This window comes from Bufo gargarizans, chromosome 5, assembly GCF_014858855.1.
Source record: "Bufo gargarizans isolate SCDJY-AF-19 chromosome 5, ASM1485885v1, whole genome shotgun sequence".
In the NCBI taxonomy this organism is placed as follows: domain Eukaryota; kingdom Metazoa; phylum Chordata; class Amphibia; order Anura; family Bufonidae; genus Bufo; species Bufo gargarizans.
Genome location: NC_058084.1, coordinates 280,119,073 through 280,145,700, shown reverse-complemented (window position 1 = coordinate 280,145,700; position 26,628 = coordinate 280,119,073). Strand labels below are relative to the sequence as shown.

Here is a 26,628-nt window from a genome sequence, read left to right as displayed (position 1 = left end):
GACGGTGCTCGTGCAAGAGCCATTTCCTCTTCAGAATTGCACTGTGTGTCGTCTCCGAAGTTTCAGCGGCACAGTGTAATTACAAGTGCTTATTCCATTCACTTAAAGGGCATCTGTCACCCCACTAAACTGCTTACTTATAATCCATACACTGTGATTTATGCCTACATAATCAAATTAATCATTTTGGTCCAGTAGATTTTGTTTAAAACATGCTTTTAAAATATGCAAATTACCTTGCTGCCAGCAAGTAGGGCGGCTACTTGCTGGTAGCAGCCGCGTCCTCCGATCCTAAAGACGCCCCCTCCGCATTGTGATTGACAGGGCCAGGGAATGGAATCGTCCTCTGCTGGCCCTGCCTGTTTGCATTCAAAATCTGGCGCATGCGTCGCGGTCGTACCTGTCTTCAATCGGCGCAGGCGCACTGAGAGGCGGCCGCTCGCAATGCGCCTCAATGCGGAGGTAAATTGCATATTTTAAAAGCATGTTTTAAACAAAATCTACTGGACCAAAATGATTAATTAGATTATGTAAATTCACAGAAATACCACCATTCTAAAATATGACCTTTAATATTATTATATAAAAGTCAATACACCCTTATAAATACAAAAAATGAAATAATGATAAATAAGAAAAGAAAATCAAAATCTAGGTCTGGTAGTAGAACCCTTCTGAAGCTGTTGTGTAAGGGTTGGAATAGGTTAGTGGGGCCTAAAGGGATGGATGTCCCTGACTCTGGCCCTGATGTAGAAGTTCCTACCTAGATACGGAAGGCCACCCTGATAAGGGCGATCCCGTTTCTCCTGCCTCCTAGTGACCCTGAAAGGACCCTAGCGGGGGAGGATGATCAAAGGTTGATTACCCTGATTAAAGACCTATACTAAAGTACAAAAAATAATAAATAGAACAATATAAGTACCCAAAAGTTAGTGACAGTGAATATCAAATTAGTAGAAATATAGAACAGTAAAGATGTTCAATACCGTCCCTACGCGTTTCGCCTGGTTATTGTCAGGCTCATCAGGGGACAAAATTGATCATGGAATACCCAACACCAGAGTACATTTATTTTTACTATTTTTGATTCTTAATAAAATCATGAAAGAAAACCACTGGCTCTGATGAACGTAGTTTCACCTATCAGCTCAATAACTGGTTAGTTAATCCAAGGAAATTCCTATTAAGCCGGTTATGGATTAGGAGATAAGGGTCAAATAAATGTAATCCAATCAGGAGTGACCCCTATGTCTCATAATCCAAGATGTGGCTGAATTACGGTATAACAATTTATATATACACATGTATATCCCGCATAGAAAATTAGGGTCGGTTCACTATCAAGAGTCCAAAAATGACTGTGTCTATAGGGCCTGAAGAATGGGATAGTGGAGATACGGCTATTACCTATGGCACAGAAATTAATAATATTTGGCCAGTTCTACAAGGAATACCTATATAAATGATAAGACAAAAAATGTCGATATATAGTGCGGCATAGTAACAGTCAGATAGTGCTGTTATAGTAGGCGGTACTTGCGTTCCCTAAGACAGGGTTGATGGGCCATGGATGGTGTCCATAAATTAGGAGGCCAGTGTCTGGTGGAACATCCTGGTAGCGCTAAGATGTAGTAGCGTCCGGCAGGTAAGGTAGCATGGAGACGTCGACGTGGTTACCTTTTAAGAGGTGCTTCCGGGTATCGGATAGGACCGGGAGCCCATGTGATCTGTATGACTTCTTACGTCAGACGTCCCCACGTGACCGGGTGAGTACCGTAGCCGGGCATGTGACCTGATGAGGTCACAATGCCGGCCACGTGACTGGGTGGAGCTAAGGGACCGGAGCGTGGTAACTAGATAGCGTGTAGTAACCACCGCTATCATAAGACTACAAATGCCGGTCACATGACTGCTAATTGGTACCGGGGAAAAATATGTGGAGAACAGAGGACGGGGAGCAACAGAGACGCAGTTAGTATAACCAAGGGGAGAAATTGTCTTCCCCAGGATAATGCAGTGGGAAGCAAGAAATTTTAAATACAATGTGACAATATAAAGAGTTTAAAATAGACCAGATGCGGATGTATGCATCTGTAAGTCATTATATTCCTAGTTGATAGGTAGCCAGTGGATAATTAGATTAACATCAGGGTGACTGACTGATATATATAGGGATCAAATATGGAGGGGTTAGCCTCCCAGTCAACATATGTTGTACTATATAGATGATAAATTGATCCTACAAGATAGAAAAGGCCTCAAATGAAGCACGCAAAATCTATATTCTCATTTAGTCCGGCTGGTGCGACAGTATTTAATCTGAAGATCCATCTGGATTCTTTCTGTTTTAATAATTTATCTAGGTCCCCACCTCGCTTGGACATTTTTAAGACCTCAATCATAAAGAAATGGATACTTTTGGTGGACCCTGCGTGACTCATCCACACGTGTCTTGATATCGGTTTATCCCGTTTGTTACGAATATCCCCGACGTGTTCAAGGATACGCTTTTTAAACATTCTTTTGGTTTTGCCTATATATTTGAGTCCACAGTCACATTGGGCCATGTAAACAATCCCAGAGGTATTACAATTAGCAAAGCTACGGGAGTAGAAAGTCCGATCTGCCAGGCTGTTCATGAATGTTTTACCTGGGGCTATAAATGTGCATGCTTTGCATTTACCGCACTTAAATGTGCCCACCTGTCTATTAGACTCAAAGTGACTGTGGACCAATGTGTCGCCTATATTGCGTCCACGTCTATAGGTGATCGCCGGATTTTCAGGCAAAACCTGCGTTAGGTCAGGGTCTGTCTTTAGAAGGGACCAATATCGATTTAGGATGTCTCGGACTTGTCTAGACTCTGAGTCGAAGGTACCACTAATTCTGATTTGATCTTGAGAATTTGTTTTTTTGGGGTGCGGTTGAAGAAGGGTAGTGCGGTCCTTTGAATTGGCCCAATCCCATGCTTCAAAAAGGCATGGATTTGGGTAGCCCCTCTGCTTAAACCGATCAAAGAGTTTAAATGCTTCATGTGTGAAGCTTTGACTGTCAGAGCAGTTCCTCCGAACTCTTAAAAACTGGCCTTTAGGAATGCCCCTCTTAAGGGGGGTGGGGTGAAAACTGTCCCAACGTAAAAGACTATTGGTGGAAGTCTTCTTCCTGAAAAGGGTCGTTTTAATGTAATTGTGTTCATCTCTTACTAGACAAACATCCAAAATATTGATGGTGTTACGATGTATTTCAGAGGTGAAAAACAATCCAATATGATTAGAGTTAAGGATGTCCATAAACTGTTGAAATTGACTAGCTGTGCCTGACCAGAGTAATAAAATATCATCTATGTACCTGGACCACAGTGTAATGAATCTGGTCCAGGATAACATAGATTTAGAAAATACGACCGTGTCCTCCCACCAGCCCAGGAGCAAATTTGCTTCCGTGGGTGCACACGGGCTACCCATCGCAGTGCCCCTGAGCTGGTGGTAGAAGCGGTCCTCAAATATGAAGTAATTATGTGTTAACACAAAATTAAGGCGTTGAAGGGTTAACTGATTATGTTGGTATAGATCCATTGATCTAGAGTCCAGATAATATTTGACTGCTGATAAGCCCTTGTTGTGTGGAATAGAAGTGTAGAGAGCTTCTACATCTATTGATGCGAACCAGCTGTCAGGCTCTATGATAACACCTTCAACTCTTTGCAGTAGGTCTGTCGTGTCCCGTAGGTATGAGGGGAGTGTCGAGACAAAGGGGCGTATGACTTTGTCGATATAGACACCGGAATGATGGGTCAGACTCTCAATTCCTGATACTATGGGACGTCCTTTTAGGGGACATGTCGGATCCCCCTTAGGATTATGTAACTATTTTTTATCAGAAACTAGAGAGATACACATATCTCTATATTGCTGTACAGAGAGGACAACGATATTCCCCTTCCTTGTCAGAGGGCTAAATTATGATGTCCCTATTTGTATTGAGGTTTTGCAATGCCGTTATTTCTGCACGGGTATAGTTTTTATCAGAAGTAGTGTATCCTATTTTTTCCAAGTCCTGTGTGACCGACTTTAAAAAGATGTCTATGTTGGCATCATTCAAAGTTTTTGGTGGCATTTTTCCGCTTTTGTTTCTCAAGGTAGTGAAGGGACCCTGCCCCCTTGGTCGTTCGTTTTCTTCTAGAAGGTGTATAAGGGTATCGATGTCCTCTAAATCCCCCATTTCTACACCTAGTTCCTGGCATCTCTTTTGGTCAGATGTTACAAAGATTTTGTGCCAGCGTAATTTCCTAGTGAACAATTGTATGTCCTTGATCCAATCAAAACAATCAAATCTAGTTGTTGGTACATATGTGAGTCCTTTTCTTAATATGGATGTCTCATCTTCAGACAGAGTTTTCCCTGATAGATTAATGATTAAGGTGTTTTCTGTACATGATTTTTCTATTTTTTGTTGATGTGAGATTGCGTTAATTGACGATCCCTCAACGCATAGGTGTTCGGTGGTGGTGGGCCTAAAAAAAAAACAGCAGTTGTGGCCGTAGGCAGAGGGGTCGGAGTTGGAGTAGCAAATGAGGATGAGGACCCAGATGTATGACCATCCTGTTCGGGTTGTTCCTGGTTGGTCCTCACCCCATTTGCTGATCCTCCCTAGTTCTGTTGGCCCCATGGTCTGGATGGGTAGCCACCTGTATACTGTTTGTTACGCCAATTGGACCTAGGGGCCAAATATCTATTACGTCCCCTATATCGTCCTCTTCCCCTCCAATTTGATCTTTGATTAGGGTACTGTGGACGATAGATGGATGATTCGGGCTATGAGCTTTCTATTTCGGAAGCTGATGTATCAGTAATCGAACCCCTTGCTACCTTACCTGCCAGACGCTACTACATCTTAGCGCTACCAGGATGTTCCACCAGACACTGGCCTCCTAATTTATGGACACCATCCATGGCCCATCAACCCTGTCTTAGGGAACGCAAGTACCGCCTACTATAACAGCACTATCTGACTGTTACTATGCCGCACTATATATCGACATTTTTTGTCTCATCATTTATATAGGTATTCCTTGTAGAACTGGCCAAATATTATTAATTTCTGTGCCATAGGTAATAGCCGTATCTCCACTATACCATTCTTCAGGCCCTATAGACACAGTCATTTTTGGACTCTTGATAGTGAACCGACCCTAATTTTCTATGCGGGATATACATGTGTATATATAAATTGTTATACCGTAATTCAGCCACATCTTGGATTATGAGACATAGGGGTCACTCCTGATTGGATTACATTTATTTGACCCTTATCTCCTAATCCATAACCGGCTTAATAGGAATTTCCTTGGATTAACTAACCAGTTATTGAGCTGATAGGTGAAACTACGTTCATCAGAGCCAGTGGTTTTCTTTCATGATTTTATTAAGAATCAAAAATAGTAAAAACAAAATGAACTTAATTGTATATAATATTACCTTAAGTACTCTGGTGTTGGGTATTCCATGATCAATTTTGTCCCCTGATGAGCCTGACAATAACCAGGCAAAACGCGTAGGGACGGTATTGAACATCTTTACTATTCTATATTTCTACTAATTTGATATTCACTAGGATATTCACTGTCACTAACTGTTGGGTACTTATATTGTTCTATTTATTATTTTTTGTACTTTAGTATAGGTCTTTAAATCAGGGTAATCAACCTTTGATCATCCTCCCCCGCTAGGGTCCTTTCAGGGTCACTAGGAGGCACGAGAAACGGGATCGCCCTTATCAGGGCGGCCATTCCGTATCTAGGTAGGAACTTCTACATCAGGGCCATCCATCCCTATAGGCCCCACTAACCTATTCCAACCCTTACACAACAGCCTCAGAAGGGTTCTACTACCAGACCTAGATTTTGATTTTCTTTTCTTATTTATCATTATTTCATTTTTTGTATTTATAAGGGTGTATTGACTTTTATATAATAATATTAAAGGTTATATTTTAGAATGGTGGTATTTCTGTGAATTTGTTGTGATACAACCTCATTCTACTATAGAATCCCCTGAACAGGATTATGTTCAAACTGTGAATAATTAGATTATGTAGGCATAAATCGCAATGTAGGGATTATAAGTAAGCAAAAAAAAAAAAGTTTTAGTGGGGTGACAGAAGCCCTTTAAATGGAACGAGCACTTGTAATTACACTGCGCCACCTCTGCAAGCGAGACAACGCGCAGTGCAATCTTGAAGAGGAAGTAGCACTGTTCAAACAGGGAGTAGGACCCCCACCGATCAGATACGGATTGACTTATCCTGAGGACAGGTCATCAATATGTACTGGCTGCACAACCCCTTTTTACTTTTGAATATGGCTAAGCAAGTACCTCATTTGCAAACAACTGTTTCGGGACGATTGCCCCTCATTAGTGCAGAGCTGAGAGAACTGAAAGGCTTTTGTCAGAGATCTGGAGGGTATCATTTCATCTTCTTCTTACATTTTCACTTATTACATATTACTTTATTTTTGAACAAAAGGTTCAAAACGGATCAGTTCAGCTCCAATGCATTCTGAATGGAAGAGGATCCCCTCAGAATGCATCAGTTTGGCTCCGTTCCGCCTCCATTCCGCTCTGGAGGCGGACACCAAAACGCTGCTTGCAGCTGACACAATATGGTGCAATTGACTTTGTTCTTCATATTGCAAACGGATACGCTCTGAACGGATACAATTGTTTGCATTATAGGGGCGAATCCGTCTGTGCAGATACCAGACGGATCCGCACCTAACGCAGGTGTGAAAGTAGCCTAACATGTTATCTATATCATGCAGGTCTGTACGATTATGGGTATCCCAAATTCATATATATATTGTTATGGAGTTAACTTTTTCTACTTCCAAGTGCCCACCCACCCCCCTCTTTGTTTCAAGACTGGAGAGAGAGGTGGGCAAAGAGCTGTGCTGTGGGAAGTGTCTGATTTCTCATCTTTCTACAGGTGTCCAATAGAGTGTGGTGGAATGCGTAAGCCAATCATATGGCTTGATGATATGTATATATTATTCACTGCCTATAGAGAAGCACCTCTTTGAAGTGTCACATAAGACGTAGGCAGTATTCTTGTTAGAATAACCTCCATTACAAAATGGCGATGGTAACCAGATGTTTACATTAGTTCACATTCCAAAGTAGGACCCAGTGCGCAGAAGCCAGGGTGCCATCTCCTCTCTCTTATCTCTTCTTCCTTTTTGACCAATGAAACAATGTTTTAGCCTCAGTTAGGACTGCCCTCTTCTGAAAATGTATATACGCTTACCCCCATGTAATTAAAGTTAGAGATTGATTTGACCAACTTCTGTGTCAATGTCTAGTCTCTCAGCCACGCGTGGATATTAACCCCTGGGGGGGTACATTGATTTGGCACACCAGAGTGTATCTTAAATGCCCTAATTTAGGGCGGCTTCATCAAATGGCACCCCAGATGGGACTCTGAGCGAACGTAGCATCAGACAGCTGACAAGACGGGCCCCTGAGCTTGACGAACGGCAGAGGAGAGAGGATTGCAACCTCAAAGAAAGATGAGAAAACTTTTTCTCTCATCTGCCTTTCTGTTAGTTACTTCGTCATGCTCAGATAGATCAGTCTGCTGTGAGGTGGTACCCATGTAAGTATAGTAGTCGGCTGTAATGCTGAAAGCTTGGAGTCTATAGAACCAATAGTCTGAAATGATAGATCACTCTGGTGTGTATATGTTTTGTGTGTGTCTGTGATTTATGTGAGGAGTGAGTTGAGCACAGACGGTAAAGACACAGACAAAGGGAGGGGACAGTAACCTCCTGGTTGGGAAGGGGGCGCTGTAGCGCCGAGGTGTGGGACAATGTAAACTCCGGCTGACCTGGCAGGGAGAGGCGTAGAGCCGTATGACCCTTAGATCCTTGAGATAAGGGAAGACTGCGGAGATATTCACCACCTGACCTGACACCAGGAAGATGCGACGGAGCCCGCCTGACCCCTGGTCTTGGGGAAGACGTGCGGGGAATCCTAGCTGACTAGTCAGATGTGGTAGTCAGATTTGAGCCAACCAGAGGGGAGGGTGAATCCTTTGTCTGCGGAGGAAAGGGTTAAAGGTGCTGATCACTCCTCTGTTTTGTGTGTGTGTCAGTCTGAAATACTGTTGTTTTGATATGGGTCAGTGCCAGTATTATGAAGAAAGAGAAAATACAGCCCCTAGCTAGTAGCGAGGGAAGAATTGAAAGTTAAAATGTGAAAAAGAATGTTAGAGAAAGTGTAGAGGTCGCCCCCTGGCAACAGGGATGAAGATCTGTAAGAATCTGTGAAGTTAGAGCTTACAGACTGTGGGCATCAGAACTCCCGTGATTTTGAGGGGGGGAGTTCTAATGAGTGAAGAAAACAGAGCAATGTCAGGATGTTAATTTATGTCATTAACAAGAAAGAAAGAAAGAAAGAAAGAAAGAAAGTGCCCCAGTGTCTGCAACCTGAACGGCGCTTGTGTTAAATGTTCCGAAACAAACCAGTTAAGTTTTGTTACCCTAATAATATGTGTGTGTTTAAATAGGGAATATCCTAGAGATTACAGCAGTAAAAGATGGTCAGTTAATGGATAGGTGTTGTATCCAGTGTGAGCTACAGAGAATCACTTCCCCCACCTTAACAGAAACATTCCTGAGATGAGGGGAGCAGGCGAAGGAAAGAGGGGGGAGGGAATGAGGGAATGATGCAGAGTAAGTGATGTGTAATATATTATACAAGACAAAGAATTGTTCAATAATTTTCTTTCTTCTTTCCCAAGCAGGGTACTGTGGGAATCCAGCTTTTAACAAAATGACTGTATGATTATAACATGTATTTTGTCTTACAGCGACAGACCATTAGCAATTCTGGGTGTGGTGTGGCTATCTGTTTCCAGGAAAGCTGTGTTTGTCTGTGCTGCAAGTTTTGGGATGAAACAATGTGGGTTGGAAGACATAAATGATTCAGTGGAATGTGAATGGGTGTGGCTTTGAGTTGTAATTGAGGCAAATATGTGTTAAGACTGATGGAGGTTTTTAGCAGAGCTGTGAATGCAATTCAGTTTTTATGTATGAGGGTGTGGTTATGAGCTGCTTGTGAAAATGAGTACATGAAAACATGAAAATATGAATGCGTATGGAGTACGGTATTTTTTTTTTTTTTTAAATAATATGCGCATTGAGTATTTTATTTTATTTTTCTTGGAAGTTTTGGGGTTTTTATTGGTTCCAACAGCATTGATCAAGCTGTACATATTTATTTATTTATTTTATTTTTAAATTGAAGTCAATGAAAAGTTTCTTATGTGCCTTATGTTCATGTCTGTTTTGTCCGATCTGTTTGTTTCAATGTTTGAAGTTACGTGTTACATGTTAAGTGTTGTGCTTCACATCAGAGCTCTGTTCTCATGAGCGGCTGGGGCACTAATGACAGAAAGAAGGAGGACCACAACGTCCGACTGAAGGGGGTGGACTTAGATGACTCAGAGCGGAGGGACAGGATAGGGGTGGATGTTACAGACAACGATAGCCCTTGTGCCCATCCCCTAGTTACAGACACTCCCATGGAAGATGAGAAGTCCTGTTTTGTTTTCCAGTCTATTAATTCTGCGATAGGAAAAGTTGGATACTTCTGCAAGCCAAAATGCAGAGTAACATCAAGCGGCATTGGGTGGTTCAGTGGTGCCAACCATAGGTAGTGTTCCTTTGGCATTGCTTCAGCCCTGATGTCAAACACCTCATTGAAGTGAGGGAAAAAGTAAGTCTGCCACCCTATGGTGGGCCTGCAGAGTCTGTGGGACCCAGATCCCAGAAGAAAGAGTGTTGTGCTGTGTTTCGTACTCCTCGTCCACACCACACGAGAGGATTGTATTCTATGTTGACCATGCCCGGATCACTGTCCGTCCCCACAGACACCCATGTTTTTTTTGTCATAAGGAGAACACAGACGGGGAGGGGGGGAGGGAGTTAGATCAAGATTAGGAAACAGGAAATCCAGTATCGGCTCTACTTTTAATTTTTTTTTAGCAGATTCAGTCTGGCCCAATGATATCCCTCACTCTGGGTGATAAAGAAGTAGTCCCGTTTTTGATTGATACTGGAGCAGCCAAGACAGTTGTGCACAGCAAACATGGCGTCCCCTGATTTACTCTCCAAGGACACCAGCCTTTGGGTAGAAGTGGATGGGAAAGTAGTACGCTCCCTTTTTTTCAACAGAAACCATCCATATTAGATTTGCCCCTAACCAAGATGCGCTTGCCCGTTTGCTGGTCAGTGGTAACGCCCCTTGTTGCCTCCTAGGTGCAGATTTGTTTGCAAAAGTACATGCTGGTATCTCACATCAGGAGGACGGCACTGTGACGCTTACAGGTGCCCTCAACGACCAAGAACTTTGTTTGTTGGCCATTAGTGATAAAATTCCCTGGTCCATGTTTGTATCACTACTCCCAGAAGCTGAGAAAAGCAAACCACTCACCATTGGATGGTACATGACCTACATGCCGTTAATGAAGCCACAGTTTCTAACACCCACATTGTGCCCAACACACACAGACACCTTGTCAGCTCAGGTTCCCATTACCACTACTCACTCCACTGTGATTGATTTGTCCTTTAGTCCCTACCGCCTCACAGATGAGCTGGTAGATGTTTTTTTTTTTTATGCCTAGAACTGGCAATTTTGTGTTCCCCCACACTGAGCCTATCAGATTATTACATTTAGATTGTATTATTATGAAGTGAGTGGCCACGACTCAGCAGTCCTCACCCAACTGCATGGCCAGCAATAACGCCCCGTAGCATATTATTCAGTCAGACTTGACCCCGTGACCAGAGGTGCCCCTTTCTGCATCAGAGCTGTAGTAGTTGTACTAGCTATGCTTGATGAAAGCTCCGAGATAGTTCTGAACCACAAAGTGATGGTGATATTACATCTATCCTCATGAACGTACAATCCAAATGATTGTTTTGTTGCCTGACAATGTTGCTCTCCAAAGGTGTAATACTTTGGACCCAGCCACCCTGTTGCCTCTGGACCAAGGGAGGAGGGAAGAGTTAGGACACCGCACTTTAAACTTTTCTTTCAGATTCAAAGGAATCTGAAAATGGCTTGCAGATATGCAGATGGAAAAACAGCCACCATTTACACTGATTCCAGGTGTGCTTTGGGATAGCCCATGACTATGGGCCCATATGGAAAGCCAGAGACTCCTTGATCACTTTAGGTAAACCCATCGAAAATGAGGAAGCAGTGAGGTCTCTGATGGAAGCCCTCTTGTCACTAACATGAGGGGTGATGATAGCAACGAAAGGCCACTGTAAACAGATGCAGAGGAGGCAAAGGGGAAAGCTACGGCAGATCAGGCGGCAAAGATGGCTGCCAAATTACCTAAGCAGACCCCTGTCTTAAGTGGCCACAGTTCAGGTCCCTGAAATAAGAACTTTCGGGAGACAGGAGGAGTTAAGACCTTACAGAACCAGATGGGGAAGGAAGAAAGGGACTGGTGGATGAAAAAGGGGGGACTACAAATAAGAAGGGAAACTTTACCTTCCCAGGTCCCTCTACTCCACGATGGCACAGGCAACCCATGGAGTGATGCACCAGACAAAAACTGCTATGTGTGATTTAGTACGTAGCATATGGTACGCCCCAGGGTTCAGCACTGTAACAGTCAGACATACTCAAAGATAAATGGTTTGTGCCCAGAACAACGTGGGCAAGGTGGCCAAGAAACACGTCTTGCTTTTTGTATCTGTTTCAACGTTTGCAGACTACCTTCAAATATCCAAGGTGGGCATGTATGAGTATGTATTGATATGTGATGACTTGCTTTCAGGATGGCCAAAACCGTACCCAAAGAAGTAAAGAAGATTATGGCCGAAGTTGTGTGCAAGTATGGGGTACCTTAGATCATTGAAAGTGACACAGGTGTTCACTTCACAGGTGAAGTGATGCAGGAGATGACGAAGGTTTTGGGTGTAGGACAGGCCTTACATGCTTCGTACCATCCACAAAGCAGCAGTAGAGTAGGAAAAAGAAACTGAACGGGACACTAAGTTAAAGATTCAAAGCCTTAATAGAGTGCCTGCTGGTAGCCCTCTTTTAGTAAGGTATACGCCTAACCGTGAGACAGGCCTTTGTCCCTATAAGGTCCTTTTTGGGTCAGCCCCTAGAATAGGATTTTACTTCCCACAGCAGCTCCAGATGCAACATGGTTGTCTGACAGATTATGTGATCAGTTTTGTATAAGCATTTGACTAAAGTACATTTTCGAGTTTTTGCTTCACTTCCAGGTTTTGATAAAGTACCAGGAACCCACCCACTTGGACCAATGAAACAATGTTTTAGCCTCAGTTAGGACTGCCCTCTGTTGAAAATGTATATACGCTTACTCCCATGTAATTAAAGTTAGAGATTGCTTTGACCAACTTCTGTGTCTAGTCTCTCAGCCACGCGTGGATATTAACCCCTTGGGGGGGGGGTGCATTGATTTGGCACACCAGAGTGTATCTTAAATGCCCTAATTTAGGGCGGCTTCATCATTTGTTTTTACAAAAAAACATTTGTTTTTGTGTTGACATACTCTAAGAACCATAACTTTTTAATTTTTCTGTCAACAGAACAGTAAATTTTCATTGCCACTATATGCCAGGGACCTTTTGATACTTTGCATTTCATTTTCACACTGGCGTTTTGAATTCCGTTTGTAAGATCCGTTTCAGGAATCTCACAAACTGTTCAAAACGGATCAGTTAAGCCCCAATGCATTCTGAATGGATAAGGATCCGTTCAGAATGCATCAGTTTGGCTCCATTCCACTCTGGATGCGGACACCAAAACGCGATGCGGAGCCAAATGGATCCGTCCTGACTTACAATGTAAGTCAATGGGAGTGGATCCATTTTCATTGACACTATATGTCGGGGACCTTTTGATACTTTGTATTTCATTTTCTGGAGGCAAGGTGACCAAAGGCCAGGTGGCATAAATAACATTTATTCTACAGGCATGTAATACATAGCTGATTTTTGTCACGATATTAAAATATTTATGACAAATTCAAAAACAGAAATAATGAGTGAATATACCAACAAGTGATTCTTCCCGCCTGGGATCTGAAATGTAGTCAACCAAAGTCATAGACTCTGAAAAGAAAATTTGCAGAGATGTGAAAACACTTTTTAAAGCACTGTCCACGCATAATATAATTTAAGTCAATGTAGGCGAGGTCCACTGAGCCCTGTTCTACAGGTGAAACTCAAAAAATTTGAATATCGTGCAAAGTTCATTTATTTCAGTAATCCAACTTAAAAGGTGAAACTAACATATGTGAAAGACTCGTTACATGCAAAGCGAGATATTTCAAGCCTTTATTTGTTATAATTTGGATAATTATGGCTTACAGCTTATGAAACCCGAAAGTCACAATCTCAGGTACCCTTTGCTCAGGGGATATGGATTAATTAGCTGACTAGAGTGTGACACTGAGCCTAGAATATTGAACCTTTTCACAAAATTCAAATTTTAAGCTGCATTAATGCAATTCCTATTAATTTGCATTACTGAAATAAATGGACTTGCACGATATTCAAATTTTTTGAGTTTCACCTGTATTAGCTGGGGCGGCCACATGCGGACTGAATGGAAAGGTTGCTGGCCATGAGCACTTCTTTCAGTTTTATTTATCTGTATAAGGCCTCATGCATACGACCGTTTTTCGGGTCCGCATCCGAGCAGAAGTTTTTGCGGCTCGGGTGCAGACCCATTCACTTCAATGGGGCTGCAAAAGATGCAGACAGCACTCAGTGTGCTGTCTGCATCTGTTGCACCGATCTGTGGCCCCGCAAACAAAAATATAGCATGTACTATTATTGTCCGTTTTGCGGACAAGAATAGGCATGTCTACAACGGGCCGCCCGTTCTGTTCCGCAAATTGCGGAAGGCACACGGGCAGCTTCCGTTTTTTGCGGATCCGCGGACGGCAAAAAACAGCACGGTCGTGTGCATGAGGCCTAAGCCATAAATAAGATGGGGAAACCCTTTTCAGTTTGTGCTCAGTACATTTGTATCCTGTGGAAAATGGAGACATTTTAACCACCTCAGCTCCCCTAGCTTAAAGGGACACTGACAGGCCTTCTGGGGATAATTAGCTCTTTATATGCCTCCCCTTATAATAAGTTCCCAATTCATACAATTGGGAACTCCGCGGGATCTCCGAATGTCAGGGACAGGAAAATACCGCCCAGCGAAGTGAATACTAATGAGATGGGCGTGTCTAAGGATCCGGCAGTTGGGGCGCAGGCTGGGCACAAATGCGGCACAAAGAACGCCCCTTGGGCAGAAAGGAGAGGTGATTATAAAGATGATTTTTCATGTTTAACAATGCGCACAGGGATAATACTTATATGAATTGGGAACTTATTATAAGACCTAGGGGGGCATATAAAGAGCTAATTATCCTCAGAAGGCCTGTCAGTGTCCCTTTAAACCCCCTTAATGACCAGACCACTTTTTACAATTCTGCACTGTATTCTGCAAAAGTAATAGCGTTTACAAACTATGGTACAAAAATTTGAATTTCCGCATTTTGAAGCAGCTCTGACTTTCTGAGCACCTATCATGTTTCCTGAGGTTCTACAATGCCCAGGCAGTAGAAACACCCCACAAATGACCCCATTTCGGAAAATAGACACCCTAAGGTATTCGCTGATGGGCATAGTGAGTTCATGGAAGTTTTTATTTTTTGTCACAAGTTAGCGGAAAATGATTTTTTTTTTCTTACAAAGTCTCATATTCCACTAACTTGTGACAAAAAATAAAAACTTCCATGAACTCACTATGCCCATCACAAAAAACCTTGGGGTGTCTTCTTTCCAAAATGGGGTCACTTGTGGGGTAATTATACTGCCTTGGCATTTTAGGGGCCCTAATGTGTGAGAAGTAGTTTGAAATCCAAATGTGTAAAAAATGCTGTGTGAAATCCTAAAGGTGATCTTTAGAATTTGTGCCCCTTTGCCCACCTAGGCTGCAAAAAAGTGTCACACATGTGGTATTGTCGTACTCAGAAGAAGTAGGGAAACATGTTTTGGGGTGTATTTTTACATATACCCATGCTGGGTGAGAGAAATATCTCTCTAAAAGTCAACTTTTCCCATTTTTTTTATACAAAGTTGTCATTTTAGAGAGATATTTCTCTCACCCAGCATGGGTATATGTAAAAAGATACCTCAAAACACATTGCCCAACTTCTTCTGAGTACGGCAATACCACATGTGTGACACACAAAAAAAAAAAAAAAACACATCAATTTCCGCTAACTTGTGACCAAAAAAAAACTTCTATGAACTCACTATGCCCATCAGCAAATACCTTAGGGTGTCTTCTTTCCAAAAAGGGGTCATTTCTGGGGTGTTTGTACTGCCCTGGCATTTGAGGGTCTCCGCAATCATTACATGTATGGCCAGCATTAAGAGTTTCTGCTATTCTCCTTATATTGAGCATACGGGTAATGAGATTTTTTTCTCTCAGCTCAAAAGCCTGGGCAAACATATATTTTTTTACTGCAGAGGAGAAATCTCGTCTTGCAGCGCCGCATACACCGACTTTTATGTAATCTGACAGCAGCGCAATGCTTCTGTCAGAATGCACATCAGTGCTGCAGCTGGTCCATCGGTTGGTCCACCTAGATCCTAGAAGGTAAAAAAAAATAAAAACAAAAAATAAAAAAAACAGGCCGCAACGCAATAAATTTATTAACAAGAACTTTATAATAACATTTGAACAGAACATTAACTTTTATGAACTTTTGGAACAGAACATTAACTTTTTTGCTTACCGGTGTTTTTTTTATTTTTGTTTGTTTTTTTACCTTTATAGGACAAACCTCTCCTTCCCCATGGGACAATGTGCAAAGCGCAAATCGCCCAGAGATGTGGCAAAGTACATTATGCACTTTGTCCCAGGTGAAAGGAGAGGTTTGCAGCAGCTCTGTGTGAAAGGGCCCTAACAGCCCTGTGTGCCTGTCCTGTGTGACGCAATCCCTATGCTAATCCCTATCCCTGTGTGTGGTACTTCTGGAAACAATCCCCTAAGCATAGGGCAGGGTGGTCAGGGCAGTCAGGACAGAAATAGCGGGTGTCACGCCTTATTCCACTCCTGCTACAGACACAACATTTTTTTTCGGGGTGGTGGTTGGTTTGAGGTACCAGTAACGACATTAGGGAAAAGTCGCTCGTGTAGAGGGCTCACTACACTGGTGGTTGGGGCCACGGAACCTCCTGGATACAGGAGGTTCTCGATGATCTCTTCCTGAAATTTGAGGAAGGATCTTGTTCTCCCAGCCTTACTGTAGAGAACAAAACTATTATACAGAGCCAATTGAATTAAATATATAGACACCTTCTTATACCAGCGTCTGGTTCTGCAGGAAAGTAAATAGGGAGACAACATCTGGTCATTGAAGTCCACCCCTTCCATGAGCGAATTATAGTCGTGGACCAAGATGGGCTTTTCAATGACTCCAGTTGCTTGTTCAATTTGGATTGTCGTGTCTGCGTGAATGGAGGAGAGCATGTAAACGTCACGCTTGTCTCTCCATTTCACCGCGAGCAGTTCTTCGTTACACAAGGCAGCCCTCTCCCCCCTTGCAAGACGGGTGGTAACGAGCCGTTGGGGGAAGCCCCGGCGACTAGGTTGCGCGGTGCCACAGCAGCCAATCTGTTCTAAGAACAAATGCCTGAAGAGGGGCACACTTGTGTAAAAATAGTCCATATAAAGATGGTACCCCTTGCCAAATAAGGGTGACACCAAGTCCCAGACTGTCTTCCCACTGCTCCCCAGGTAGTCAGGGCAACCGACCGGCTCCAGGGTCTGATCTTTACCCTCATAGACTCGAAATTTGTGCGCATAGCCTGTGGCCCTTTCACAGAGCTTATACAATTTGAACCCATACCGGGCGCACTTGCTTGGGATGTATTATTTGAAGCGAAGGCGCCCGGCAAAACGTATAAGGGACTCGTCTATGCAGATGTTTTGCTCAGGGGTATACAAATCTGCAAATTTGGTGTTAAAGTGGTCTATGAGGGGCCGAATTTTGTGGAGCCGGTCAAAAGCTGGGTGACCTCTGGGACGAGAGGTGCTGTTGTCACTAAAGTGCAGGAAACGCAGGATGGTCTCAAATCGTGTCCTGGACATGGCAGCAGAGAACATGGGCATGTGATGAATTGGGTTCGTGGACCAATATGACCGCAATTCATGCTTTTTTGATAGGAAACTTGGACGGGTTTCAACCGGAAAGACTGGGCATAAAAGCTTCCCGGGTTGGCGGCTATAAATTCAGTGGCATACCGATTTGTTTCTGCCACGACTAAGTCCAACAGCTCTGCAGTCAAGAACAGCTATAATAAAAAAAAAAAAAAACAGTGCCGATCTGTCTCAACCCGAACTCCAGACTGGGCGGTGAAAGGGGGAACTACTGGTGCGGCTGAAGTTGGGGGCTGCCAATCAGGGTTTGCCAGCTCCTCAGGGACTCTAGGGGCCTTTACGGGCCTGTCTGTGCGGTGGCTGCGACGGGGGAACTAATGCACGTGCCACCGTACCAGCTTCAACTGCCCTTCTGGTGCTCGCCACTTCACCATGTTGTACGGCAGTGCCGGTACTAGGTCCAGGATGGGCTGCACTGCTGGTGTATGCCTCACCACGTAATCCAACAGCGCCAGCCCCACTCTGCTGCCCTTGAAGCGGCTCCTGCGCAACCTGTGGTCTAGCAACACGGGGCCGGGTACGCCTGGTGGTATCAGGGACCTCAACCTCATCGTCCGAACTTTGGGTCAGACTGCCACTGCTTTCTACAGGTTCATATTATGACCCGCTGGATTAGTCAGATGAGGGTTCCCATTCCTCATCCGACTGGGTCAGAAGCCTGTAGGCCTCTTCAGAAGAATACCCCTTACTTGCCATTTGGTCAACTAAATTTAGGGGGTATTCCCTGAGACTACCCAAGTAAAAAAGCAAGCCTGAATTTTATTTTATTTTTATCGCCGCAGCGCTTGTGAAGTGATTGTGCAGTGATCAAAAAAATATTATTTTTTTTATCACTGCGGTGGGGCGGGCGTGGGTGAACGCACGTGTGGGCGACCGATCAGGCCTGATCGGGCACAGACTGCGTTTTGGGTGGAGGGCGAACTAAGGTGACACTAATACTATTATAGATCTGACTGTGATCAGTTCTGATTACTTACATATACTATAAAAGTACCAATGCTGATTAGTGATACGCTAATCAGCGAATCAGTGACTGTGGTGCGGTGGGCTGGGCGCTAACCGACGCTAACTACCTAACAAAGGGGCCCAAACTATCCTAAAACCCAACAGTCAATACTAGTGGGAAAAAAAAATGTGACAGTTTACACTGATCACATTTTTCCCTTTCACTAGTGATTGACAGGGGTGATCAAGGGGTTAATAGGGGTGATGGGGGGTGATCTGGGGCTAAGTGTAGTGTTTGGTGTGTACTCGCTGTGATGTGTGCTCCTCTGCTGGGACCAACCGACGAAAAGAATCAGCAGAGGAGCACAGAAGCCATTTAACACCTTATATTTATAAATATAAAAGGTGTTATATGGCTTCTGATTCAATTTTTTAAAAGTCACCAACCTGCCAGCGATGATTATTGGCTGGCAGGCTGGTGACGAAATACTCCTTTAACGATTCCCGGCCCGCACTGCGCATGTGCGGGCCGGCTCTACCCGAAATCTCGCGTCTCGTGAGAGGACGCATCGGTGCGTCCAGGAGGAATAACAGGGCCGCGGCGGTCCTGTAGTGGTTAGCTTGAACTTTCTATTTTTGGGGGGATTTTTGTCCGTAGGAGTGACGGTATCAAGAACATTTTAATAACAATAATAACAATATAGGTCCGCTACATTTCTGTGAACTAAACATTAAATAAGAGAAAAAAAGGAAGTAGGATGGTGAAATTTGGTACTAAACATACCATTAAACAATGTTATATGATTCATCATTTACAATACTACTGAAATCTAAAGAATGCAAAATGGTATAGTGAAATAAGCAATAAAGTAATTCATCATTTTAAAAGGGGTTTTCCAGGGGAATCATTTTTATTTAAAAAACAGGGTAATAATGGGTTAAAAATAACCAATATTCAGCATCAGCAATCCAGTGTTGATGTTATTCTACAACTGACCAAGTTCCCACTGTTCTACATTTCCTGGTCCAGCATCTAGACACACATGAAATGGCTTGGACTGACAATCACTGGCTAAGGTAGGTCACAATGTTAGGGTACATTTACAGGACCATGTGCGTTTTGCAGTCCGCAAATTGTGGATTCACAAAACACAGATACCGGCTGTGTGTGTTCTGCATTTAGTGGAATGCACATGGCCAACCTTATGATAGAAATTACAGACAATAATAAGACATGCTCCATCTTTTTTGCAGGGCTGCGGAACGAAAGTACAGATGCTGACCACACACAGTGTGCTACCAGCAACTTTTGCGGCCCCATTTCAATGAATGGGCTCGAATCCGCTCCTGCAGAATGAATGCGGACCCATAAATATGGTCGTGTGAATGTACCCTCAGCCTGTGATTGGCTGAGAAGACAGTACAAGCAACAGTACTTCCTATGTTTCAAGCCTGGGGCAGAGGGGGTTGGTGTAGCACTGGAGCAGCAGCGGCATCAGTGGGACTGACTATTAATTATTCTAAAAAAAAATTACCCACTTTAACCCAGTTTTTCAATAAAATGATTCCCCTGGATAAGCTCTTCTTAACCTCCTCAGGGCCGCCGCAGGCAGGATTGCATCCTGGTGGCAGACCTGTTGTTCCTCCTGGACGTGCCGGCACGTCATCTCGCGAGACGTGAGATTTCGGGCAGTGCAGGCCGAGCTTCGTTAAAGGAGTATTGATCAATGATCATCGCTGGCAGGTTGGTGACTTTTACAAAAAATCAAATCAGAAGCCATAGAACACCTTATATTTATAAATATAAGGTGTTAAATGGCTTGTGTGCTCCTCTGCTGGTCCTTTTCGTCAGTTGGTCCCAGCAGAGGAGCACACATCACAGTGAGAACACAACAAACACTACACTTCGCCCCAGATCACCCCCCCATCACCTCAAATAACCCCTTGATAACCCCTGTCAATCACTAGTGAAAGGGAAAAAAGTGATCAGTGTAAACTGTCACTTTTTTTTTCTTTTCACTAGTATTGACGGTTAGGTTTTAGGTTAGTTTAGGCCCCTTTGTTAGGTAGTTAGCGTCGGTCAGCGCCCAGCCCACTGCACCGCAGTCACTGATTCGCTGATTAGCTTTTCGCTAATCAGCATTGGTACTTTTATAGTATCTGTAAGTGATCAGAACTGATCACAGTCAGATCTGTAATAGTATTAGTGTCACCTTAGTTCACCCTCCACCCAAAACGCAGTGTTTGCCCGATCAGGCCTGATCGGTCGCCCACACGTGCGTTCACACACGCCCGCCCCCGCCACAGTGACAAAATTTTTATTTGTTATCACTGCACAATCACTTTACAAGCGCTACGGCGTTAAAAAAAAATCAGTTTTGATATTTTTTATCAATTGCAGCGGCTTCCGGTACTTCGCTAACCTCCCATTTGTAAGACAGGCTTGCTTTTTTTCTTGGGCAGTCTCAGGGAATACCCCCTAAATTTAGTTGTCCAAATGGCAGATAAGGGGTATTCTTCTGAAGAGTTCTACAGGCTTCTGACCCAGTCGGATGAGGAATGGGAACCCTCATCTGACGAATCTAGAGGGTCAGAATACGAACCTGTAGAAAGCAGTGGCAGTCTGACCCAAAGTTCAGACGATGAGGTTGAGGTCCCTGATACCACCAGGCGTACCCGGCCCCGTGTTGCTAGACCACAGGTTGCGCAGGAGCCGCTTCAAGGGCAGCAGAGGGGGGCTGGCGTTGTCGGATTATGTGGTGAGGCATACACCAGCAGCGCAGCCCATCCTGGACCTAGTACTAGCACTGCCGTAGAATATGGTGAAGTGGCGAGCACCAGAAGGGAAGTTAAAGCTGGTACGGTGGCACGTGCATTAGTTCCCCCGTCGCAGCCACCGCACAGACAGTCCCGTAGAGCCCCTAGAGTCCCTGAGGTGCTGGCAAACCCTGATTGGCAGCCCCCAACTTCAGCCGCACCAGTAGTTCCCCCTTTCACCACCCAGTCTGGAGTTCGGGTTGAGAAAGCTCAGATCGGATCGGCACTGGGGTTTTTTGAGCTGTTCTTGACTGCGGAGCTCTTGGACTTAGTCGTGGCAGAAACAAACCGGTATGCCACTCAATTTATAGCCGCCAACCCGGGAAGATTTTATGCCATGTTTCCGGTGGAAACCCGTCCAAGTTCCCGAATTTTAAACTTTTCTGGGCCTTCTCCTCAACATGGGCCTGACAAAAAAGCATGAATTGCGGTCATATTGGTCCACGAACCCAATTCATCACATGCCCATGTTCTCTGCTGCCATGTCCAGGACACGATTTGAGACCATCCTGCGTTTCCTGCACTTTAGTGACAACAGCACCTCTCGTCCCAGAGGCCACCCAGCTTTTGACCGGCTCCACAAAATTCGGCCCCTCATAGACCACTTTAACACCAAATTTGCAGATTTGTATACCCCTGAGCAAAACATCTGCATAGCCGAGTCCCATATACATTTTACTAGGCGTCTTGGCTTCAAACAATACATCCCAAGCAAGCGCGCCCGGTATGGGGTCAAATTGTATAAGCTCTGTGAAAGGGCCACAGGCTTCACACACAAATTTCGAGTCTATGAGGGTAAAGATCAGACCCTGGAGCCGGCCGGTTGCCCTGACTACCTGGGGAGCAGTGGGAAGACAGTCTGGGACTTGGTGTCACCCTTATTTGGCAAGGGGTACCATCTTTATGTGGACAATTTTTACACAAGTGTGCCCCTCTTCAGGCATTTGTTTTTAGAACAGATTGGCTGCTGTGGCACCGCGCAACCTAGTCGCCGGGGCTTCCCCCAACGGCTCGTTACCACCCATCTTGCAAGGGGGGAGAGGGCTGCCTTGTGTAACGAAGAACTGCTCGCGGTGAAATGGAGAGACAAGCGTGACGTTTACATGCTCTTCTCCATTCACACAGACACGACAATCCAAATTGAACGAGCAACTGGAGTCATTGAAAAGCCCCTCTTGGTCCACGACTATAATTCGCTCATGGAAGGGGTGGACTTCAAATATCTCTGTCAAATGACAACTTTGTATAAAAAAAAAAAAAAAAGGGAAAAGTTGTCTTTTAGAGAGATATTTCTCTCACCCAGCATGGGTATATGTAAAAAGACACCCCAAAACACATTGCCCTACTTCTCCTGAGTACGGTGATACCACATGTGTGACACTTTTTTGCAGCCAAGATGCGCAAAGGGAACTAATTTCTAATGAGTACTTTCAGGATTTCACAGGGCATTTTTACGCATTTGGATTCCAAACTACTTCTCACGCTTTAGGGCCCCTAAAATGCAAGGGCAGTATAAATACCCCACATGTGACCCCATTTTGGAAAGAAGACACCCCAAGTTATTCCGTGAGGGGTATGGTTAGTTCATGTAAAATTTTATTTTTTGTCACAAGTTAGTGGAATATGAGACTTTATTATTATTTTTTTCTTACAATCATTTTACGCTAACTTGTGACAAAAAATAAAAACTATTGCGCAAACCAATAAATAAACACTTATTGCATTTTTTTATCAAAGACATGTAGAACAATAAATTTAGAGAAAAATTTATATAGAAATGTAGTTTTATTTGAAAAATTTTACAACTGAAAGTGAAAAATGTCATTTTTTTGCAAAAGTTTCGGTCAATTTCGATTAATATCAAAAAAAATTAAAATGTCAGCAGCAATGAAATACCACCAAATGAAAGCTCTATTAGTGAGAAGAAAAGGAGGTAAAATTAATTTGGGTGGTAAGTTGTATGACCGAGCAATAAACCGTGAAAGTAGTGTAGTGCAGAATTGTAAAAAGTGGTCTGGTCATTTAGGGGGTTTAAGCTAGGGGAGCTGAGGTGGTTAATAAAACAGATTCGAACAGTTCTCAAACCATGCAACACAGGCAGAGGTTTAAAAGCTTTAGACTACATCCACACGAACGTTGTCCGTTTCCGTTCCGTTTTTTTTTTTGCGGATAGGATGCGGACCCATTCATTTCAATGGGTCCGCAAATAATGTGGACAGCACACCATGTGCTGTCTGCATCAGCATGTCTGTCCCGTAGCCCCGTTAAAAAAAAAAAAAAGAACATGTCCTATTCTTGTCTTCTGTTTTAGGCATTGTTACAATGGATCCGCAAAAAAAACAAAAAAAAAAAAAACGTTGGCATACAGATATCATCTGTGTTTTTTGCATATTCAAAATTTGCGGACCGCAAAACACATACAGTCGTGTGCATGTAGCCTTACTCTTGTGCCTTCTCAATCATACTCTAACTCAATGTTAACCCTATTCAAGTTGGAATGCACATACTGTTTCCCAAACCTGACCTCAAGGGATTTTAACTAGATACGTCTTGGGAGAGTTCTGCCGCCTCTAATCTAGTAGGCCTCATATAGACAAGCATGTTGTTTTGGAAATTTTATTAGGATGTGTATTTAATATATTGTGTATTGTCATCATGTCTCTCAGTGTCAGGGTAAACCATTGGAGTGGATATCTTCCAAGGTATGTCTTGTCACAGCTGCTGGGCGCAGGGGTCTCCATCGGCGAATGGTCCATGTGCTAAGCACTGGGCTGTGGGCCGGGGGAGACTGATGTGTTCAGCAGAGCAGTGTCTTGTTGGCTCATGTATTGCCGCCGGCTAGGGCCCCCACGCAAGACGCGGATTTATTGGCTTGTCGTGCATGCATTTGTTAAGAGAACAATATAAACTAAAGGAACGTGCGTTTGTTGTCTCTAGTGCACCTGATCAGCCGCTGGAGATAATGACGCTGTACTGTAAATAAACCTGCATGTGGATCATAGTAACTTTATTTGGAATTGATCACTGAGCAAGGCTGGATAAAGTTTGCTCCAGTGGAAATGGAAGATTATTGTATACATGTGTTTGTTAGCTGGCTATGTTATTCTAAATGATGGTGTCTTGTCTTCCTATGTCATCACTTCCTGTATGTCATCACTTCCTGCATCCATGTCTTGGGCCAGCCACTTTTACACCTTTTGTTAGTAAATAAAAGGGAACACACTGAGCAAGGCGGGAGGAGTGCTCAGCAAGAATTCAATCAAGATGGTAGCACCTGGGTCTGTCTCTAACTGCGGCATCTAATGGAGATGGATTTACCTTTTTCCCTACACAAACTTTGATGCAAGCTGATTACAACTATTAATTTTTCTACAACAATGTGCATATTGGCTTGTGATACCAGAATCGTATTGTGCATCATGCCTTGGCACACGTAACATACCATAATTAGTTCTACTAAATCAATTATTGTCACTTCTTCTCAGTAGGAAGTGCTCAAGGTATGGCCTGCTGGGCTTTCTTGAGGGCAAGTCATCAAATATCACTTCCCAGTTAAGCATACTGCCTTGTAGGGCTGGTTTCTCCATGCAATAGACATACCTTTCTTTGCAAAAATCCACTGCTGTAATGTGGAACAATTCATCTTTTATCTTTATGCTCCTGAGGATTCAAGAGCAACCTGGGCAGAGGCATGCAGTTAGATGCACCATCGCTCTGCTGCTTTCACTGCCAAGCACCTCTCACTCTGCTTTACATAGTAACATTTGTTAGGCTGAAAAAAGGCATCAGTCCTTCCAGTTCATCCTGTTATCCTGCATGTTGAGCCAGAGAAAGGCAAAAAAACTAATTTGGTAGAAGTCCTCATTTTAATAGAAAACAATCCTTCCCAACTCCAGTCAGGAAATCAGAATGATCTCCCTGGATCAATGACCCTTCTCAAGAAATCTAATAACTATAGCCTGTAATATTATTACCCTCCAGAAATACATCCAGGCGCCTCTTTTAGCGAACTCACCATCAGCCCCTCCTCAGGCAGAGAGTTCCATAGTCTCACTGCTCTTACCGTAAAGAATCCTCTTCTATGTTAAAGAAGACCTGTCACCACAAAATGCAATGCAATCTGAAGTCAAATGTTATAGAACAGGCGAGGTTGACCATATTAAAATAGTTTTTTGGTAAGGCTACTTTCACACTTGCGTTCAGAGCAGATCCGCTCATATAATGCAGACGGTGGATCTGTTCAGAACGGATCCGTCTGCATTATATTGTAAAAAAAATTCTAAGTGTGAAAGTAGCCTGAACGGATCCGTCCAGACTTTACATTGAAAGTCAATGGGGGACGGATCTGTTTGAAGATTGAGCCATATTGTGTCATCTTCAAACGGATCCGTCCCCATTGACTTACATTGTAAGTCTGGACGGATCCGCTTGCCTCCGCACGGCCAGGCGGACACCCGAACGCTGCAAGCAGCGTTCAGGTGTCCGCATGCTGAGCGGAGCGGAGGCCAAACGCTGCCAAACTGATGCATTCTGAGCGGATCCGCATCCACTCAGAATGCATTAGGGCTGGACGGATGAGTTCAGGGCGCTTGTGAGCCCCTTCAAACGGAGCTCACAAGCGGACACGCGAACACTAGTGTGAAATCTGTAATTTACACATGTATAGCTTTGCTTTTTCCACTTCCTGTGAAGCGCTATCGGTACAGGGAGGAGGTGTTACCAGTGACTGACAGCTATCTCTGTATGCACACTTATACAACAATGCTATCAATGACTTATAACCCCTCCTTCCTGTACCAATAGCTGTTCACAGGAATTAGAAAAAGCTAAGCTATACATGTGTAAATTACAAGATTTACTGAATCTTTTCCCACAAAACTATATATCAGTCTGCTCAGCTATTCCTGCTCTATAACACGGTGCCTTCAGATTGCAGTGCATTTTGTGGTTGCGGGTTCTCTTTAAAGGAAGAAACCTTCTTTCCTCCAGATGCGGAGAATGTTCCCTTGTCACAGTCACAGTCCTGGGGATAAATAGATGATTCTAAAATGAATAACCCTAATTTTGATAATCTTTCAGGGTACTGAAGTCCACCCATTCCAGTTATTACTTTAGTTGCCCTCCTCTGAACCCTCTCCAGCTCTGCTATGTCTGCCTTGTTCACAGGAGCCCAGAACTGTACACAGTACTCCATGTGTGGTCTGACTAGCGATTTGTAAAGTGGTAGGACTATGTTCTTATCACGTGCATCTATGCCTCATTTGATGCAACCCATTATATTATTGGCCTTGGCAGCAGCTGCCCGACTGGTTTCTGCAGTTTAGTTTGCTGTCCACTTGAAGTCCCTTTTCATGTCAGTGTTAGGCCTTTTTTGCGGATCCGCAAAAAAATGGATGCCGCCCGTGTGCCTTCCGCTCAAGGGAAGGCATGGGAACGGAACATGAGGCCATTATAGAAATGCCTATTCTTGTCCGCAAAACGGACAAGAATAGGACAGGACTCATAATTTTTGCGGGGCCACGGAATGGAGCAATAGATGCGGACAGAACACATTAGTGTAAATGAGCCCTTATTCACACAGTGTTCGGTC

At 43.7% G+C, this 26,628-nt stretch overlaps 1 protein-coding gene across 4 annotated transcripts in view; it reads right to left on the bottom strand.

Moving 5' to 3' along the window:
* LOC122938067 overlaps positions 1–26,628 on the bottom strand; it is a 100,649-nt gene that overhangs the window by 58,843 nt on the left and 15,178 nt on the right. For 2 of the 4 annotated variants that reach the window (XM_044293348.1, XM_044293347.1), the window contains one exon: positions 13,103–13,159. In XM_044293348.1, the coding sequence (XP_044149283.1) occupies positions 13,103–13,159 (57 nt within the window). Of the gene's footprint in view, positions 1–13,102; positions 13,160–24,638; positions 24,950–26,628 lie in introns of those variants that run through there. The other 2 variants (XM_044293349.1, XM_044293350.1) reach the window with 2 other exon arrangements.